Raw genomic sequence first — 22309 nt, 5'->3', positions numbered from 1 at the left:
GTGTGTGATATATACAGCCATTTGGATACATATGTATATGCATATGTTTCTATGCATTTTGCATACATAGTGGTTGCATAGTGTTTACATGTGAGAATCCATATATATGCATGCATATACTTAAATATATAAACAGAACACCTACAACATATATATACATGTACATACAGATACATAGTGTTGCGTGTATACATATGGATGCATCATCTTGGAAAAAAACCCGAGCTTTCTCTATTCCATAGAGCCAGCCCTTCCTTGAATCAGCCTGACTTCAGATAGTACATCTACATATACACGTGTAATCTAACTTATTTGAACTTCAATCTTTGAAAGCCAAGTGTATTTCCTTCTACTTTGGCTGTGGCTTCAGCTTTCCTATCGTCTAAGTCATAAACTTACAGAATTATCTATCTTTCTGTTTCAGGAGTTGATTTCCAAATGAAGACTCTAATTGTAGATGGCGAACAAACACTTCTTCAGCTCTGGGATACAGCTGGGCAAGAGAGGCAAGTGCTTTTCACAATGTTTTGGATTAAAAAAATACAAAGGCAAGCCTCATAGGGTTGGCTATGTGATTATTATTTGCAATATAGTACTATGTGTTAAGATATTGTATTTACAATTATAAGGCATATATATAATAATAAGGCTCATCTTCCCAATATCTACTACCATATGTATATATGATTTGTATGAGAAGAGGGTGTTCAAACTTCCACTGAGCTGATGTTTGGTTTGGACACCATACTTCACTGCGGAGAGGAGTCAGCGTTTCTGAATGTAGTGTCATGTTGAGGGGTACTTATTTTTGAAACAACAAATGATGGTTGAGGAGACTCTGTTAAATATCCTTGGTTGAAGGGTAATGACACCAGATAAGTGACAGACCCACTTTGTTGATTCCATAGCTTAAAATTTTTGCCCACACAAGAAGTTTGAAGCACAAATTTTAATTTTTTCTTGTTCTCTGTAGGTCAAAATTTATTCACGTATGCAATGAGCATTTGAGATTTCTGTGTCTGTCTCAAACTCTATTCATTGTACTACAATTTATTAATGAACAGGGAACTGATTCCTGCTCTTGGTCCCTATAGATTTCACAGCACAACTTTTTCCTTTTTTAGCTGTTTGGAGATAGGTTATGGGCATGACACAACTTATATCTAGGTTCCTCTCTATCGGCCCCTTAATAAATGATCTCTTTTCATGTAAAAAACAAACACAAAACCCTCTCTAGTTCTTTCAGAATACTATTATCCAGCATCAAGAAGTTCTACCACTTGTATTTTGGGGTATATGTATAAACACATGTACACGTGTGCCTGTGAAGGTCATATTGCTCAATATCAGATTTTTTTCTGTCACTCTCAGCCTCATTTTTGAAGCAGCTTTGGTTTTCCATCTGCCTGGTAGCTAGTTCTGGGGTCGAATTTTGTTGTCATTATGCTTTTACCATTGTTGTGGCTAAAGTATGGGGTTGGGAGACATTCTTGGGATTGTCTGGAGAAAGAATGGGCTTTTTCACTGCTTTTAATGAAGTTTATCAGTAATGTTTACTACTAAGGGTTAATTCTTGGAATCAATTATAGAAAGTAAAAACCAAAAGACATAGTAGAGAAAAAGTGCACCAGAATGGCAAGATGGAGAGATGGCAATGAGATTGTCTTTTGTCTTTTCCAGATTTAGGAGTATTGCCAAGTCTTACTTCCGAAAAGCAGATGGTGTCTTACTGCTATATGATGTTACTTGTGAGAAAAGCTTTCTTAACGTCAGAGAATGGGTGGATATGGTTGAGGTAAGGAGTATTACAAAGAGTTAGAAAACAAGGGAGTCATGGACTGTCAAGATATCCAGCTGGGTTTCAACTTGTATATCAAAGTGGAAACACAGGTAGCTAAGAAAGCAACGTTTACAAACATGACATTAGTAGAATTGGCTGTACACTATGGCAGGAATTTTATAAACAGCTCATATAACTGTTCGCAATGTTCGATATGTATTTACAATCGAAATAACAATCCGCGAAATAACTGTTCGCGGATGTTCGCAATGGCTAAGACTGAAAGCTGACCTTATTTTAGTTGCGATGTGGGATTGTCAGACATCATAGATATGTTAGAAAAATGAATTGACATTGGGGGACTTCAGTGTCAAGATGGCTATGTCTCCACTTAAGTACTTTTCATATCTACAGCAAGGATTTTTAAAAATAGGAGGTATACTAACAAATGTTACCAATGAGCATATAAACAACAGGGTACTTTTTTGAAAATATAAAAGAGTAGTAAACACAACGTCCTAAGTGAGTATATCACCTGAATTTTAAACATATTAAATTAAGTGACCAAAGGCAAGTGCTGTCTGATCTCAAGTGTGCTTGTGGATTAATAGTCTCTTTCTGACTATAGAATTAATGGAAGAGATATTGTGTGATTGGAATAATTCTTAGAGGGTGAAACATAAGTTTCTACCAGAGCACCCTATCTTAAAAGTCACTATAAATTTAATTAAAGTTACTCTTGTTTCTGTAATATTTTACTAAATAAATTATCTATGTATTACATTATTTCTATAACATCTAAAAAAATAAGACACAAATAAGCAAATTTTACTTATTATGAGAACCTTGAGGCCTAGAAAATATATGGCACTTGCTTGTGCTCATAATAGTATTTATGTAAGGATGGAATGGGTGGAGCTCACAGCCTTTTGACTCAACATTGTCCATGACTTTAGTAAAGGACAAGAGTGAGTTACAAATGAATAGCAGTTGCCTTAATGAAACTAAAGGAAGCCTAAGGAATGAGCAAGAGAGCCTCCTGTTGTTGAATAAAACACAGTGGACCAGAGCTCAGAGTACTCTGGCAGTCATCTTATCATTAATATTTGGGACTTAGTCTCCGTTTTCAGGCTTTGTATATGCTGAAGAACATGCTCAGAAAATTGCAATTTAAAAGGTCAGGTTAGACAATGAGGAAAATGGCCTTACGTTAAGTGAGGCACTACATGTGCATATTATAAGTGAGATTTTCAGCCATCCACATCACTTTCTCATGGGATCTGAAAAGGAAGAAAGGATGGGTTAGTAGAATTTTTATGAGAGAGAAGGTAGGGGTCACATTGCATTTGGATCTCCCTGTAGTAAAAGGATGGCAAGAAAGAGCCTTCCCCAAGGTGCATTCTAAGGTGAGACATTGACATTATAACAGTCCCTAGTGATTAGGTGAAAAGAGCGACACCATTCTTAGTGGCAGACATGGTGAAGATAGCTGGCTAACATAAAAGTATACTAAAGACATGGCAAGACAAGAAGGTGCAGGGGTTAAAGGGACAGAGATTAAAGAGGATGGAGTCCAGGTCTGCGATGAGGCAGCGAGACCAAGGGGCCTTGATGGAGAAAGCAGTGTTTAAGTCCGTACTTGAAGGGGTTCTCCATTCTGTTTCTAAGACTTTAGAAACTCACTTAGACACATGAATGATTATTCGTTTGTCTTCAATGTGAACTCTGAGGAGGTCACAAAGAACATAGTTCACGAGCAACTGAACATGTGGAACAAGAAGCATGGAGGAGAGCCATGTGCTCTTTGCTGCCCTTTGCACTACATACATTTATATGTCTGAAGTCAGACTTTTGTTTGGCCTATATCTGACACTGTATGAGGAACATATGAAACTGAGTGAGCATGCCCTTTAAGTACTTCAGTTTAATTCTCATGTGTTTGCTGTAGGACTGCTGTTTATCCTAGCTATGAATCTGAAATTTGTTTCTGTTCTGTCCTGTGCATCCATCTTTAATTACATTGTAACATGACAAGATGATATATGCCCTATGAGGTCTTCACCTCCAGAAGTGAGCCTCTGGCTCCTCCAAGGGTTCTGTTATCATATGGAAGAATGCAATACTGATTGAGTGGTTTTGGAATCTATGACTTAAGAGGATTGGTATCTGGGACTATTATGCTTTATTTTAAATTAGAGTAGCGTGTGGAACCTTGAATCAAGTTTTATTCTAGAATAGATGAACAATTATCTACACATTGCCCATGGGATAAAACTGTTGATATGGAATGACCATTGTGTTCAGGAGATACTGTCACCCAACATTCTGTGGCCATCCTACCTGGACAGAATTCTGTGGTCATGCCATTGGGTTATGAAGTGATTCTTGTACACTGGGCACTGTGCATTGTACAGCTAGCTCTGCTCATACCCTTTACCTTTTCTATTATCCAGGAATGGAATATTTCCTAAGTGGGACAATATAGTCACTTTGGACCAAACCCTTCAGCTTTACATATTCTTATTTCACCTCTCTGAATTTCATAATTCACAGTTATAAATGTAGAAGAAGATGATTGTGCTTCAAAGCATGCTGAGTTTCAAAAATATTATCTTAAATATAAGCAATTTAATTTTTATATGAGCATTAAAACACATACAATGACAATAGCTATCAATTTTGTTCTACAACTGTAAATGATAATGAATAGTAAATTTGGCACCTCAAGACAACTGGACAATGGCAGCAGCTGGTATCATTGTCACAGACCCATACCATAGTTGGTTCAGTGGTTGATATATTTCCACTTCTTTTCCTCCCTGGTAGGATGGAACCCACAGAACTATTCCTATCATGTTAGTAGGAAACAAGGCTGATCTTCGTGATGTTGCTACTGCAGAGAATCAAAAGTGTATCTCAGCTTATCTTGGAGAGAAACTTGCCATGGTAAGAATGGGGGTTGTCCAAATTAGGCAATATTATGGTAGCTTATTGTTCTCAGAATCAGGGGCCAAACAGTTCAGCCTTTGTTGGACCTGCGCTTTGTCTGATAAGGCACTTGACCTTCCTATCAATAGATTTCCCTAATTATGATTAACTTAGCCACTCAGATGAAGGACAGATGACCCCATCAATGTTTTCCTAGTGTTTGGAATTTGTGAAGATCAGGCAAAATGTTTCCTACTTTTCTTGATTGATGCTGCTGGCTGTGTGAATGTTTCTCTAGTATGGGAATCTTGCTGAAATATAGTTATTTTTAGAAGATGTGATTGGCTGCAGAGACTTGTCTTGCCAGTGATATAAGTATAGCAGCATCTTGGCTGATGGAAAGGAATGTGAAGGCTTGGTTCTTTTTCTTACAAATTGTGCTTAGTAGGAATTATCTGAAAATATTTGTACCTCTGGATTTGTACAGAGAATGAGGTACACTCCTACTCTGAATGCCAATGTGTACATTGTTATCCTGTTATTGCTATCATTATTGAAAGATAATTTTTGTTCTTGAGTCTTCTGTATCATAGTAGGAAGCTTTGCAATAGAACCAAACAAGGCAGCCTGATGAAAATGTGATTTGATGATGATATTCACTTGTGTCATCAAAGCAAAGAACTCATAAGGGCAAATAATTATGAGAAGGTAAAGAATTATATATTAGATAATAGGAAATGAAAGCTAAATGTGACACACATAAAAACTAGTCAGAGAAGCTCAATACTATGGGAAACACTTCTTTACACACACACACACACACACACACACACACATTGCTGAACAAATGAAAGCTCACACTTACTCCACTATTCTGAATTGCATTATATTGGAGTCTTCCTCCACAGAGAGACAGAGAGAGAGAGAGAGGGAGAGAGAGAGAGAGAGAGAGAGAGAGAGAGAGAGAGAGAGAGAGAGAGAGAGAGAGAGAGAGTATGTGTGTGTGTGTGTATGTAGGTGACAATTTGGAAGCAGTTATCATCCTGTGTATCTGACTGCTCTGGAGCCAATTCTCAGCATGTGTAGTTGATTGTGTTGGAGACAGTCATTACACTATGTGTATACCATATTGTAGTTACCCTATACTGTATATGTAGTCCAGTGTGTTGGAGACTGACCTCACCCTGTTCACTGTGTTGGAGTCAGCCTTTAATTTGTGTAATCTAGTGTGTTTGGGATACTTGTCATACTGTTTAGTTCACTTGGTTGGAGATAGTTACACTACATTACATGAGAAATGTCTCCAGTAGAGTGAACTACATAGAGTAAGATCTGTGTCTGAACCTGCTAACAACATAGGATTAAGAGCTTCTGCAGCACAATGAACCACATAGATGAAAAGTACTTTCTCATATGAGAAACTGGAGAGGAGTGGATGACTGTCTAAGTCAGTGAAGCACACAAGTATGAACTCTTCCTAAAACAGCCACCTACACGATGTGTACAGAAGCTCTTTATCCTGTGTTCTTAGCAGTTTGGAACACAGATCCTACTCTATGTAGTTCACTCAACTGGAGACATTTCTCATCCTGTATATTGCATTCGTTGAAAGCAGCCCTCACCATGAGACAATACTCTACCTCTATTTTTTACTCTCAGGAACAGTCTTTCAATCTACAAAGCTTATTCATTTTGTTCTTCAAAATGGTCTTACATCTTTGGTTCATATACCACAGGTTTTCTACTTACCCTTTTTCAGACCTAGGACGTGTGCTTGGCATCTGCTAGCTCCAGTCTGAGTTTTCAGCTTGCTTCCTTTTGCATCCTGTTACTTAATCTGCCATCCTCCAGATTTACTTTGCTTCTTCCTGTCATCCCTGTCATACATAACCATCACCAATGCTGTTTCTACTACATGTGCATTTGCGAATTGTATAGATTTTCCATCAGTTTGCTTATATAAACCTGGTGGAATCTTTTTTTATTGCCAGATTTTCTCTCTAGGGGCTACAGAATAGTTGCCAAATCTTTCCCTTGAATTTTGTGTTAATATTGAATCTTCAGTGAAGGCTATTGTATCTCTAATTTTCCTTTATTAAAATAATTTGTCTTGATCTTGGTTTATAATAGCATACAAAAATAACTCTTGGAATTACAAAATCCTGTGAGGTTTTATGACAGGAAGACCTGATAGATACTTTTGAGAATTAAAAACAACTTAGCGATTATCAAAGAATCAAACTAAAAACAGGAGTTTTAATGAGATAAGGGCAACTTAGCTATTAGAAGGGCAGGCATGTGTGTCCTGAGATCAGTGGGGATGTAGGCCACTAGAGAAGAGATTTATGAGCTAAAGAATATGATCTAAGGTAAAGCTGGAAGATTACGTCAACTCAACATTAAGCAGTGTCTTCTTGCTGTGGAAAAGCTCTTTAATATTATCTAAGCACCCTTTCAGAAGGAAATGGTAGAGGGGATAGGGTGAAGAACTCAGGGAGGAAGGACTGGGAAGGGGGCAATATTTGGAATGTGAATGCATAAAAGTAATTTAATAAAAAAAGAGAGTCATTTAGAGGTTCGAAGCAGAGGAGCAACATAAGAAACCATACATGGGCAACCACTGGGAGTTGTCTATGGGTGGGAACATTTCACTCCAGCCACACAGGAGCTCTGGAGGGAGAGGCTGAGAGTATGCAGGAGGAAGTCTTCACCACTGGACCAAGCAAACACATCCTTGCCCCCTCGTTGCAACCTGATATTGCTATGTAGTAAAGGCAACCCTAGTAGTTACAACTGATCCAATATTGCAAACACTCTTTTGATATTTATATCATTCCCGAATGGCTACCTTAAACTGTCATTTTCATCTGTCTCAAATTATTGAAAAGAATATATGTGCTTAATTATTATAAACATCCTCAAAATGAAATTTTGTACTTTTTAAATGTAAAATATAAATCTTCTGATTAGGAACTCTTCCTAGAATTACTATGTGTAGACTTTTTGTTTGTCTTTTGCTTGCTTGCTTGTTTGTTTGTGACAGAGTATTATGAATCAGGTTGGATTTAAATATATGCTTACCTTTCTTGTACTCGTATTCTAGGCATGTTCTACAGCATCTGGACAGTCAGAGTGTTTTTTTGTTGTTTGTTGTTTATAAGTCTTGAAACTCGGGAGTCTACTTTTCTTGTACTCCTAGCTATTCTTAGCATTCTTGATAGAAAAAAATGCACACACACACATACACACACACACACTTGCTGTCACCTCACTTTTCAAGGTAGGCTTTTTTTCTATATGTAGCACTGACAGTATCAAAACTCTGTAGACCAGGCTGGCCTCGAATTCAGAAACCAACCTGACTTTGCCTCTCAAGTGCTGGGAGTAACGGTGTATGCAACCATGCTTGGCATAAACAGTGTTTTTAATGTAATAACAAATTTGAGAAAAATTTTATCACAGCCTTCACTGGATTGCGTATGTTTCTTTCTTGCAGACCTATGGGGCATTATTCTGTGAAACAAGTGCCAAAGATGGTTCCAACGTGGTGGAAGCTGTTCTCCATCTTGCTCGGTAAAGTTGGTTGTGTTTAGAAATATCAGTGTAAATCAAATTTTCACTTACTTAATGGATATGTACTTAGCACTCAGTTAAAAAATCTTCTGCTGAACATAGTATCAGTCATGGTAAGGAAAACACTATATGTGTCTATTATAAAATCTAATAACTTTGTTCGTTTATGGTGAACATTGCCTAAATATTTTCCTACTGCACAAATCAGATGTAGTTGCAGTATTTTTAAACTTTTGTCAAAATATTGTCAAGAAAGGTAATAACTGACTATTAGAATCATCCCCTGAAACCAAAATATAAACACCACAGTAATAACAATAGCTACTGATCTAATTATATATTAGGAAATTTTGCTGACAAATAGGGTATAGAAAATTAAAACCTCAAATTGCTTGTCATACCAGTTGGAATCACTGTCTGAATTCCTCACTATGTAGTTATTAGAAGAAGGCAGTGATATGGAGAATATGTAGAATTTTGGCAGGTGGATTAGAGTAAAATTCATCATTAGAAGACTTGTATATGTACATGTCAGTTCTTCAAGCATTCTTAGATACGACAGTACTATCTACATGATTATTGTTTTTGTTTAGAGTGTGTCTTGGCTAGGCTTTTGTCACCTTCACACAAGCTATTGTTATTTGAGAAGAGGAGACATTAACTGAGACAAGATTCTCACCAGATTGATCTGTGAGCAAACCTCTAGGGCATTTTCTTCATTAATAATTGATTTGGTACCAATATGTGTGCTACCACCTCTGGGCATTTGGTCATGGGTTATATAAGAAAGCAGGTTGAGAAAGTCATGAAAAGAAAGCCAATAAGTTACATCCCTCCATTGTACCTGCATTAGTTTCTGCCTCCAGGTTCTGTTCTGAATGATGAACTGGTGTGTGGAACTATAAGCTAAATAAATTCTTTTTTCCCCACATTCCATTTTGGTAATTGTGTCATAGCAATTGAAACCCCTACTAAGAGAAATTTGTGCCAAAGAGTGTTTTACAACTATATGTAACACTCTAGTTCTTGGGAATCTGATGCCCTTTTCTGGTCTCCATTGGCATCAGGCATATAGGTGCACAAACATATACAGGGAAGACACTTATATATAGAAATGTCTTTAAAAACAACTGGTAGGCAAAGACATTCTGATGGAAAAGATATAGCAATCATGTGACAGTCAGCTCATAGCTGTTTGTAGGCTTTAGGCTATTAAAACAGATGACTTCTCATGAGTCACTTACTGGGGTTTTTCGTTGCTTAAGTTTTTTTTATTTTTTATTTTTTTTATTCAATATATTTTTTATTTACATTTCAAATGATTTCCCCTTTTCTAGCCCCCCACTCCCTGAAAGTCCCATAAGCCCCCTTCTCTCCCCCTGTCCTTCCACCCACCCCTTCCCACTTCCCCGTTCTGGTTTTGCCCTATACTTCTTCACTGAGACTGGAATACCCCAAACATAATCCATACATCAAATGAGGTACAAGAAGAAAGGAGGAGTGGGCCCTTGTTCTGGAAAGACTCAGTGAAGAAGTTTTTTTTTTTATTTACATTTTAAAATATCCCCTTTCCTGGATCCCACCTCCCCGAAAGTTCCATAAGCCCTCTTTCCTCCCTCCGTTCCTCAATCACCCTCTTCCTACTTCCCTGTCCTGCTAGTCCCCTATACTGTTTCACTGAGCCTTTCCAAGACCAGGGGCCTCTCCTTCTTTCTTCTTGGACATCATTTGATATGTGAATTGTGTCTTGCATACTCTGAGCTTCTGGGCTAATATCCGCTTATTAGTGAGTGCCTACCATCTGTGTTCTTTTGTGACTGGGTCACCTTACTCTGGATGACATTCTCCAGTTCCACCCACTTGCCTAAAAAATTCATGAATTCATTGTTTTTAATAGCTGAGTAGTATTCCATAGTGTAAATATACCACATTTTCTGTATCCATTCCTTCATCGAGGGATATCTGGGTTCTGTCTATCTTCTGGCTATTATAAATAGGACTGCTATGAACATAGTGGAGCATGTATCCTTATAACATGCTGGGGAATCCTCTGGGTATATGCCCAGGAGTGGTAAAATAGTGTCCTCAGATCATGCCCAGAAAAGAAACTGGGGAAGAGCCTTGAGCACATGGGCACAGGGGAACATTTCCTGAACAGATCACCAATAGCTTAGATCAAGAATTGACAAATGGGACCTCAAAAATTACAAAGTTTCTGTAAGGCAAAGGACACTGTCAAAAGGACAAAACAGCAACCAACAAATTGGGAAAATATCTTCCCCAACCAAATACATCCAAAAGAGGGCTAATAATATCCAATATTAGAATTAACTAACAAAGAACTCAAGAGAGCCAAAATAATCCTATTAAAAATGGGGTACAGAGTTAAACAAAGAATTTTCCCTTAAGGAATATCAAATGGCTGAGAAGTACCATTTAGAAATGTTCAACATCGACTAAATCGGCGGCGGCGGCCGCAGCAGCAGTAGCTGGTCCAGCTGAAGGGCCATCAGCGGTGGAACCAAGGCGACACAGGGTCCAGTTAGGCCCTGCGCCCACGACCACTGACCTTCGCTGACCAGCCGGGCGGCAAGCAGCTGCGGTTCTGCGGAGCCTTTCGATGCACAGAAGCCACTTCAGAACTCGGCTTCCCGCCAGTCAGGAGAGACTCACCTCCATCTTGATTCCGGGCTCCAGAGATCGGACAGACTGAGGTACACAAACATAATCCTAGGCCCAACACCGCAGGGGTCTGAGCCTGACGGGCGTTGGCCTGCACCCAGGCCCTGGGCTGTTCGAGTGGCCATCGGGGCGCCAACCCAGCCAGGAGTTTTTTTTTTGCCCTGGCCGGCGCACAAGCCTCCATTTTGCCTACAGGACCCAGAGTGCTCGGGAGGGCAGAGACTGCTAACAAGCGTAGCCTGAGGCTAACAAAACGGGGGTCTAGGCCCCAAAAGGCACAGGACTGACCCCAAGAACTGGGCGGCTTGGTGGGCCATCTGTGTGTCAACCCGCCCAGGAGGTTATTAGCACAACAGACTCTCCCGGTGCTTTCGGGGAGCACGGATACGCACGCCCGCCATCCGGGTCACCTGGCAGACCCAATTAACAGTCATAGCCCTAGGGGAACTTTGCTCGGACCTTGGCCTCCCAGGCTTTTGCCTGGACTCAGGGCCTGGGCGACAAGGCTAACCTAGTGTGCACCAGCAAGGTTGGGGAAATCGGCTGCCCAGCGGAGTGAGCGGAACACAGGGGAGGTCACAGCAGCATACACCTTCGGAGCTCCCTGGGGGTACACACGGGTTCCATCTGGTCCACAGACACAATCTGGGGCAAGGCCTCAGGCAGAAGCCCTCAGGTCAACTCTCTCCGCTTCAGATCAGCCTGGGCGGCCGCACCACATCTCCAGGTCCCTCAAGAGGCTAGTGGGGGCTTCCGGGCGGCCAGCTGGGAGAAGTCGGTGTGCTCCAATAAATCCTGCGGGCCCCAGCGGGAGCCTTCAGGTGCCTGCTTCGGGATCTGAACAGCCTGGACAGCAGCACCCTGTCTACAGGCAGTGCAGGGTGTAAGCTGTGCACCAGAGGCCAACGGGGAAGGGGCAGCTTGCACTGGTGAGTCCAGCACTGACAAGACCAAGTAACACCAGTGAGAGCTAGATGGCAAAAGGCAAAAGCAGGAACGTCACTAACAGAAATCAAGGCAATATGGCAACATCTGAACCCAATTCTCCTCTACCAATACCCCATCACACCAGTAAAACAAGATTTGGATTTAAAATCACTGGTCATGATGCTGGTACAGGAACACATGAAGGACATACATAAAGAAATTCAGGAGAAAATGGATCAAAAGTTAGAAGCCCTTGCAAGGGAAACACAAAAATCATTGAAAGAAATCCAGGAGAATACAAAAGCCAACAAGGAGGAAATGCAAAAAACACTTAAAGAAATGCAGGAGAACTTTGGTCAACAGGCTGAGGTCATGAAAGACGAAACACAAAAATCTCTTAAAGAAATACAGGAGAACTTTGGTCAACAGGCTGAGGTCATGAAAGAAAAAACACAAAAATCTCTTAAAGAATTACAGGAAAGCACAAACAAGCAAGTGAAGGAGCTAAGCAAAACCATCCAGGATGTAAAATCAGAAGTAGAAACAACTAAGAAAACTCAAAAGGAGACAACTTTGGAGATAGAAAGCCTTGGGAAGAAATCAGGGGACAGAGATGCAAATATCAACAACAGAATACAAGAAATAGAAGAAAGAATCTCAGATGCTGAAGATTCCATAGAAACCATGGACTCAACAGTTAAAGAAAATGCAAAATGCAAAAAGCTTGTAACCCAAAATATCCAGGAAATCCAGGACACAATGAGAAGACCAAACCTAAGGATTATAGGCATAGATGAGAGTGAAGATTTACAACTTAAAGGGCCAGCAAATATCTTCAATAAAATTATGGAAGAAAACTTCCCTAACCTAAAGAGAGAGATGCCCATGAATATACAAGAAGCCTACAGAACTCCAAACAGACTGGACCAGAACAGAAATACTTCCCGTCACATAATAATCAAAACACCAAATGTTCTAAACAAAGAAAGAATATTAAAGGCAGTAAGAGAAAAAGGCCAAGTAACATATAAAGGAAGACCTATCAGAATCACAGCAGACTTTTCACCTGAGACTATGAAGGCTAGAAGGTCCTGGGCAGATCTCATGCAGACTCTAAGAGAACACAAATGCCAACCAAAACTACTATATCCAGCAAAATTCTCAATCACCATAGATGGAGAAACTAAGATATTTCACGACAAAACCAAGTTTACCCAATATCTATCCACAAACCCAGCCCTAAAAAGGATAATAGGAGGACAACACCAATACAAGGAGGGAAACTTCACCCTGAAAAAAGCAAGATAGTAACCTTTCATCAAACCCAAAAGAAGTTAAGCAATCAAATTTAAAAAATAACGTCAAAAATGATAGGAAGTAACAATCACTATTCCTTAATATCTCTTAACATCAATGGACTCAATGCCCCAATAAAAAGACACAGACTAACTGACTGGATACGTAAACAGGACCCTACATTTTGCTGCTTACAGGAAACACACCTCAGGGTCAAAGACAAACACTACCTTAGAGTAAAAGGCTGGAAGACAATTTTACAAGCAAATGGTCTCAGGAAACAAGCTGGAGTAGCCATTTTAATATCAGATAAAATTGACTTTCAACCCAAAGTCATCAAAAGAGACTCTGAGGGACACTTCTTGCTGGTCAAAGGAAAAATACAACAAGAAGAACTCTTAATCCTGAACATCTATGCTCCAAATGCAAGGGCACCCTCTTTCATAAAAGAAACTTTATTAAAACTCAAAGCACACATTGCACCTAACACAATAATTGTGGGTGACTTCAACACTGCACTTTCCTCAATGGACCGATCAGGAAAACAGAAACTAAACAAGGACACAATGAAACTAATTGAAGCTTTGGACCAATTAGATTTAACTGATATATATAGAACATTCTATCCTAAAACAAAAGAATATACCTTTTTTTCAGCACCTCATGGTACCTTCTCCAAAATCGACCATATAATTGGTCACAAGACAGACCTCAACAAATATAAGAAGATCGAACTAATCCCATGCCTCCTATCTGATCACTATGGAGTAAAAGTGGTCTTCAATAGCAACAGAAACAATAGAAAACCCACATACACGTGGAAATTGAACAATACTCTACTCAATGATACCTTGGTCAAGAAAGAAATAAAGAAAGAAATTAAAGACTTTTTAGAACACAATGAAAATGAAAACACAACATACCCAAATCTATGGGACACAATGAAAGCAGTGCTAAGAGGAAAACTCATAGCCCTGAGTGCCTCCAAAAAGAAAATGGAGAGAGCATACACTACCAACTTAATGACACACTTGAAAGCCCTAGAACAAAAAGAAGCTATTTCACCCAGGAGGAGTAGAATGCAGGAAATCATCAAACTCAGGGCCGAAATTAATCAAGTAGAAACAAAGAGAACCATACAAAAAATCAACATAACCAGGAGCTGGTTCTTTGAGAAAATCAACAAGATAGATAAACCCTTAGCCAGACTGACCAAAGGGCACAGAGAAAGTATCCAAATTAACAAACTTAGAAATGAAAAGGGAGACATAACAACGGAAACTGAGGAAATCCAAAAAATCATCAGATCCTACTACAAGAGCCTGTACTCAACACAACTGGAGAATCTGGAGGAAATGGACAATTTCCTTGACAGATACCAAATACCAAAATTAAATCAGGACCAACTAGACCATCTGAACAGTCCCATAAAGCCTAAAGAAATAGAAGGAGTCATAGAAAGTCTTCCAACCAAAAAAAGCACAGGACCAGATGGTTTCAGTGCAGAATTCTACCAGACCTTCAAAGAAGAGTTAACACCAATACTCTTCAAACTATTCCACAAAATAGAAACAGAAGGAACACTACCCAATTCCTTCTACGAAGCCACAATTACGCTGATAGCAAAGCCACACAAAGATCCAACAAAGAAAGAGAACTTCAGACCAATTTCCCTTATGAACATCGATGCAAAAATACTCAATAAAATTCTTGCCAACCGAATCCAAGAACACATCAAAACGATCATCCACCATGATCAAGTAGGCTTTATCCCGGGAATGCAGGGTTGGTTCAATATACGGAAATCCATCAATACAATCCACTACATAAACAAACTCAAAGAACAAAACCACATGGTCATTTCATTGGATGCTGAAAAAGCATTTGACAAAATTCAGCATCCTTTCATGCTTAAAGTCTTGGAGAGAACAGGAATTCAAGGCCCATACCTAAACATAGTAAAAGCAATATACAGCAAACCGGTAGCCAGCATCAAACTAAATGGAGAGAAACTTGAAGCAATCCCACTGAAATCAGGGACCAGACAAGGCTGACCCCTTTCTCCTTATCTTTTCAATATTGTACTTGAGGTACTAGCTCAGGCAATTCAACAACATAAGGAGGTCAAAGGGATACAAATTGGAAAGGAGGAAGTCAAACTATCATTATTTGCAGACGACATAATAGTCTACCTAAGTGACCCAAAAAACTCCACTAGAGAGCTCCTACAGCTGATAAACAACTTCAGCAAAGTGGCAGGTTATAAAATCAACTCAAGCAAATCAGTGGCCTTCCTATACTCAAAGGATAAGCAGGCTGAGAAAGAAATTAGGGAAATGACCCCCTTCACAATAGCAACAAACAGTATAAAGTATCTTGGGGTGACTCTTACCACACATGTGAAAGATCAGTATGGCAAGAACTTCAAGACTCTGAAGAAGGAAATGGAAGAAGACCTCAAAAAATGGGAAAACCTCCCATGCTGATGGATCGGTAGAATCAATATAGTTAAAATGGCCATTTTGCCTAAAGCACTATACAAATTCAATGCAATACCCATCAAAATCCCAACTCAATTCTTCACAGAGTTAGAAAGAGCAATTATCAAATTCATCTGGAACAACAAAAAACCCAGGATAGCTAAAACTATTCTCAGCAACAAAAGAAAATCTGGGGGAAACAGTATCCCTGACCTCAAGCAATACTACAGAGCAATAGTGTTAAAAACTGCATGGTATTGGTACAGTGACAGGCAGGAGGATCAATGGAACAGGATTGAAGATCCAGAAATGAACCCACACACCTATGGCCACTTGATCCTCAACAAAGAGGCTGAAAACATCCAATGGAAAAAAGATAGCCTTTTCAACAAATGGTGCTGGTTCAACTGGAGGTCAGCATGCAGAAGAATGCGAATTGATCCATCCTTGTCTCCTTGTACTAAGCTCAAATCCAAATGGATCAAGGACCTCCACATAAAGCCAGACACTCTGAAGCTAATAGAAAAGAATCTGGGGAAGACCCTTGAGGACATCGGTACAGGGAGAAAGTTTCTGAACAGAACACCAATAGCGTATGCTCTAAGAGCAAGAATTGACAAATGGGACATCATAAGGTTACAGAGTTTCTGTAAGGCAAAGGACACCATCAAGAGGACAGATCGGCAACCAACAAATTGGGAAAAGATCTTCACCAATCCTACATCAGATAGAGGGCTAATATCCAATATATATAAAGAACTCAAGAAGTTAGACTCCAGAAAACCGAACAACCCTATTAAAAAATGGGGTACAGAGTTAAACAAAGAATTCTCACCTGAAGAACTTCGGATGGCGGAGAAGCATCTTAAAAAATGCTCAACTTCATTAGTCATTAGGGAAATGCAAATCAAAACAACCCTAAGATTTCATCTTACACCAGTCAGAATGGCTAAGATTAAAAATTCAGGAGACAGCAGGTGTTGGAGAGGGTGCGGAGAAAGAGGAACACTCCTCCACTGCTGGTGGGGTTGCAAATTGGTACAACCACTCTGGAAAGCAGTCTGGCGGTTCCTCCGAAAACTGGGCACCTCACTTCCAGAAGATCCTGCTATACCACTCCTGGGCATATACCCAGAGGATTCCCCACCATGTAATAAGGATACATGCTCTACTATGTTCATAGCAGCCCTATTTATAATTGCCAGATGCTGGAAAGAACCCAGGTATCCCTCAACAGAAGAGTGGATGCAAAAAATGTGGTATATCTACACAATGGAGTACTACTATTCAGCCATTAGAAACAATGAATTCATGAAATTCTTAGGCAAATGGATGGAGCTAGAGAACATCATACTAAGTGAGGTAACCCAGACTCAAAAGGTGAATCATGGTATGCACTCACTAATAAGTGGTTATTAACCTAGAAAACTGGAATACCCAAAACATAATCCACACATCAAATGAGATACAAGAAGAAAGCAGGAGTGGTCCCTGGTTCTGGAAAGACTCAGTGAAACAGTATTTGGCAAAACCAGAATGGGGAACTGGGAAGGGGTGGGAGGGAGGACAGGGGAAGAGAAGGGGACTTACGGGACTTTCGGGGAGGGGGGCGCTAGAAAAGGGGAAATCATTTGAAATGTAAATAAATTATATCGAATAAAAAATAACAATAAAAAAAAAGAAATGTTCAACATCCTTAGTTATCAGGGAAATAAAAATCAAAACAACCTGAGAGCTCACCTCATAACAGTCAGAATAGCTAAGATCAAAAACTCAGGAGAAAATAGGTGTTGGCGGGATGTGGAGAAAGAGGAATACTCCTCCACTGCTGGTGGGATTGCAAGTTGCTTAAGTTTTATTGCATTATGACCTGGTTTGGACTTCCAATTTTGTTTTCAGTGTGTCCTCAACATAACATACCTGCCTTTTTGTTCATTTAAGAAACTGAAGTCCAGCTTATCTTCAATAAGATATTAAGTTAATTAAAAATTTTTTGCACAGTCTTTTTTTTTTTATTACTGTAAGTCTCAGCTAATTGCTAGTTATTTCTTTTCTTTTCTTGGATATTTTAATTATTTACATTTCAAATGTTAACCACTTTCTCTCTTTCCCCTCCAGAAATCACTATGTCATTACCCTCCCCCTGCTTCTATGAGGGTTCTCCCCCACCCGCCCACTCCCTCTGGGGCATCTAGCCTTAACAGGACCAAAGGCTTCTCCTCCAACTGATGCCCAACAAAGCCATTCTCTGCTACATATGTACCTAGAGCTATGGGTCCCTCCATGTGTACTCCTTGGTTGGTCGTTTAGTCCCTGGGAGCTCTGGGAGATCTGTTGGTTGATATTGTTTTTCTTTCTATAGGGTTGCAAACCCTTTCAGGTATTTCAGTCCTTTCTCTAACTCCTCCATTGGGGACCCCATGCTCATTCCAATGGTTGACTGGCAGCATCTACTTCTGTATTTAGGATCAGCTTTTATTTAACATTAGCTGTAATAACATTAAGTGTATAACTTGGAGCCATAATACAGAGCTGCAGTTAATGACTAGTCGTGCAGGGTGATCTTGACTTGGCTTCGCTGCCAGAGAACTGTTGATTGATTAATGTTCATGTGTCTGCTGAAACTATCCTTTACTTTCTCCTGCTCTTGAATTGAGTGTTCTAATTTTCTACTTGGAGGCAAATGTTTGTGTTCAGATTTCCTCTGTCATCCATTCACTCTTCATTCCATAATCACTGTACATGTGTTCGTTTGGTTGCCTGGTTTTGCTTTTCAGTTGTTTTTTGTGGCAGAGCTGGGCTGGGCCTAGTGTGGGCTGTGCATGCTTTCCACCCCTGTGATATAGCCTAGCCCTACAATAAGCTTTATAATGAGAACAGCAGTCTCTGGTTTAGCTCATAGTCCCCACCTTGCACTTTCTGTACAGGATAAAGTCCAGGCTGCAGCCATGTGGCTAATGATCCTCATGGCCTCGCCCACCTCTCTACTAGAATCCATTTTTTTTTTTAAATTGAAAAGTAATTTCTCAACACAGCAAACTTTTTGTCTAGTAATATCTAAGTTCTTTTAGGCCTTACTTAGCCTCTGTGCATGCTGTTTCTGAATCTGGGCTTCCCCTGATGAAATGACAGCAGGTGAACGTCACTTCTTTTTTTTTAATTATTAATTTAATATTTTTAGAGAATGTCATACTTGAATCCTATATTTACCTCAGTTCTATGATTCCATGTCCTTGTTTCAACTTCTTTTATGTCCTCCTGACTCCCTTTCAAATCTATGACTTCCTTAGTCTCAGTTTTACACAGGCACATATACACCAATACACATACAGACACTCCCTCTCTCTCTCTCTCTCTCTCTCTCTCTCTCTCTCTCTCTCTCTCTCTCACACACACACACACACACACACACACACTCACACACACACACATGCACGCACACACCTCTACTGAGCCACTTTAGTTTTGTTTGTTTGTAGATATATTTAGACTTGGCCACTTGGTGTTAAATAAGCTATAATAGGATTTACACTACCTTTGAGATGAAGCACTACCGGCAACCCATAGCTGAGAAAGAGGAAACCTCCATTATTTTAAGAGTTGGTTTTAGTTAATTTTCTATTGCTGTGATAAAACACCATAACAAAGGTATTTCATAGAAGGAAGGGTTTTGGGTCCATTATCATTATCATAGCAGAAATGTATGGCAGCACTCAGGCAAGGTGACTGGAGATGGAGCTGAGGGCTTCCTCAGCTCTCTTGTTCCCTTGAATTAGGTAGATATATCTCTTTCAATATATCTAAAAAGATAAATCTTAAACGGGAAGCAGAGAAACATGGAATGGTACCCAGGTTTTGAAACCTGAGAGTCTGCTCTGAATGATATCCTCTAGCAAGGTCAAAGCTTTGATTAAACTCCAGTCTACCAACTAGGGACAAACTCCTCAAATTCTTGGGAGTGTGGGTGACATTTAATTCAAAAAACTATAGAAGTTTTTTGAGTGTCAGCTTCCCCTAGAAGCCCCTTGGTTCCTACAAGACATTGTACATGTGTATTAGATACATACTCTTGACCATGCAATTTTTTATCAAGATATCTGTCTCTTCCTCAGAGCTTTGCAACTGACAGACTATAATTTCAGCACAGATGGGACATATTTTAATGATAGAATGACCAAGGCTCTGCATTTGGAAACTTAATTTTCTATTGGCACTGTAATAAATTTCAACATGTAAATAAACAAGTAGCTTTCTTTTGTTGTAATTGGTTTCTCCCATTTCCCAGGGAAGTGAAGAAAAGAACAGAGGATGATGACAGCAGATCCATCACCAGTCTGGCTGGATCTACTTCCAGAAAATCACTGCAGATGAAGAACTGTTGCAATGGCTAAAGCCCAGCTGTCCTTTGTTCACAAAGTCCTTGCCTCCGATTACTGATGGTGGGACCCTAGCTCTCCATGGAGCTGTACATAATATGACACTGGCCTCTGAAGAATCACCACCTGGCAAATTGCGCTGCTCTTCCCTGTTTCAGCAACCTCAGGCTTGCTTTTCTCTATCTCAGTGAGCTATTTGGGATGTGTGGCCCTACAGATCACTGAGAGAAAATGTGTTAGTTTTCAATATGATATGGTAAAATAACATTTCTCAGATCAACGCTATTGAGAAACTACTTATAAAATTGCTTTATAAGAAAACCTGTAGTTTGTAGTTATCCTGTGACAGTGTCTACTTAAAACTTTGGACAAAAGAGTATAATACTTTATTTGTATTATGGAAATCTGGGCTTTAAAACAGAATTAGGAGACCTGCAGTATATATATATATATTGCATTTTTAAACCATGGCTGGTCTAAGGTAACATGAATGTTATCATTTGTCACCTCATCTTTGCTCTTACCTAGCCTCACAACATGGTGCATGTCCAGACCACATTAAAGTGTTCCCCTCTGTAAAACAAGGAAGTTGGTCCCTAGGGCCTTTCAGATTCTGTAGCATTTTAAGAAACAGGAAGGGCGCAGTGGTCCACAGTCATGAAGGACCCTGTCAAGCCTACCTTTTGATATTGAGGAATTGGTTTTTCAAATTTCTGAAGTAAGACTAGAATTTATTTGAGAAAATGGAAATATTTTAGACTTCAGTGAAAATAAAAACTACTTTTCATGAAAAGAAGAAGGTATGTTTGAGAAATGCATGTAACAAAAAAATACAATTTCAAGAGAACTTGTGAAGTCTGTGGCTTAAACCATGAGTGAAAATTTTAGGAAAGAGGTGTATAACACATACTACTGAAAGAACAGTGCCACCAAAATGTATCTAACATAGTGACTGCCCGAAGCTGGGGGGAGAAAGGAGTTGGCATTAATGGCCAGGGGTCATATGCCTTCTTAGGAGCATGGACACAGGCTCATGGAATCAGCCTGGCAGTAGCCGTGGTATAATTTTGAGTATGGCAAAAGCCACCAAATCAGTATTTGAAAAGGAAGTGTTACGAATGTGAATTATGTTTCACGGAAAATATAATGCTAACTAAAATAACAATACTTTGCCAAATGAATATATTGTTGCTATTTCACACTGTCCTGTGGTTTAACATATTATCTGTAGCGTAATGCCAGTTCCTCAGCCCCTAACTTCAAGCACCATCTTCCTCCTTGATGAACAATGCAAGAATGTTATTAAGCATAGCTTGGGAAAGTGGTATATTTAAAAGAGGACCAGCCTTTAAAAAGCTAAGTCTGTCCTTTAGCTACTCTAACTTGTTACTGCTCCTCACTAGTTTTGGTTTTCTCCTGGAACCTGCAGTACCTCCTTTCCTCCTGGCCAAAAATGTCTTCTAGGAGCCAGAGGCTTCACTATCTGACTCAGGATGGGCCAACAAAAACCTGTTTCCAGTGGCATGAACCAATTAGATTATTTAGTAAGAGACTCAAATGTCTTTGTTCATACAGACCTAGGCTTTGAATAGCTTACCCAGAACATAAATAATCATTGTTACTTATGTAAGTTGTATAGTGTATGTTCAAGAATTCTTTTGTTGAACTAAAACAGTTGCATGCACCAGTGAGTTGTCTCAGGAAGTAAAAGTCCTTCTTGCACAAGCTTGCCAACTCCAGTTTGATGCCTGACCCCACAGTGGAAGGGAAGAACTGACTCCTGAGAGTGGTCTCTGACCTTCACATGGGTGTTCTAGTGAACAAATGATATATGTCCACACATACACAGGGTAGAAGATATTTTTTTTTAAATAACACTTCCTTTAACCAATCCCTTCTGTTCTTTTGATTTTGGTCATCAAATTTTAAATGGTTTGAGCTTCATTTTATTTTTTATATATGGGAACTGACTAGATACATTTATGCACAAAAGCCTTATCTCTGTGGAAATACTCTAGGGTTTTAACAAGACAACTGAATCTTTAGTAACTACATCTGAATTTCTATTTTATGGTTAATGGTTTCCATCTTCAGTTGAAAGGTTACATTTCTGATCAAAAAGAATACATTGATTGTGAGAAATGGATAGAGAAATTGACACACAGGTTGGAGTAGTGGTCATTGTGTCATATGTGTCACAGTTAGAAGTTTGCCATTAGTTTCACCTTTGGGAGTGGGTTTCTCAGACAAGGCTGGGTCTTATACAT

General features: G+C 39.5%; 1 protein-coding gene across 1 annotated transcript in view; it reads left to right on the top strand.

The window, feature by feature from the left end:
• The window catches only part of Rasef (RAS and EF-hand domain containing), a 64346-nt gene extending 44095 nt beyond the window's left edge, over window positions 1-20251 (top strand). Inside the window, exons 13-17 of the mRNA XM_052176668.1 lie at window positions 425-506; window positions 1681-1795; window positions 4607-4726; window positions 8205-8281; window positions 19952-20251. Of these exons, the coding sequence (XP_052032628.1) occupies window positions 425-506; window positions 1681-1795; window positions 4607-4726; window positions 8205-8281; window positions 19952-20057 (500 nt within the window). The 3' untranslated portion in view covers window positions 20058-20251. The remainder of the gene's footprint in view (window positions 1-424; window positions 507-1680; window positions 1796-4606; window positions 4727-8204; window positions 8282-19951) is intronic.
• Window positions 20252-22309: the final 2058 nt, after the last annotated feature.

This window comes from Apodemus sylvaticus, chromosome 3 (assembly GCF_947179515.1).
Source record: "Apodemus sylvaticus chromosome 3, mApoSyl1.1, whole genome shotgun sequence".
Lineage (NCBI taxonomy): Eukaryota > Metazoa > Chordata > Mammalia > Rodentia > Muridae > Apodemus > Apodemus sylvaticus.
This window is presented reverse-complemented; position numbering and strand designations above follow the sequence as displayed.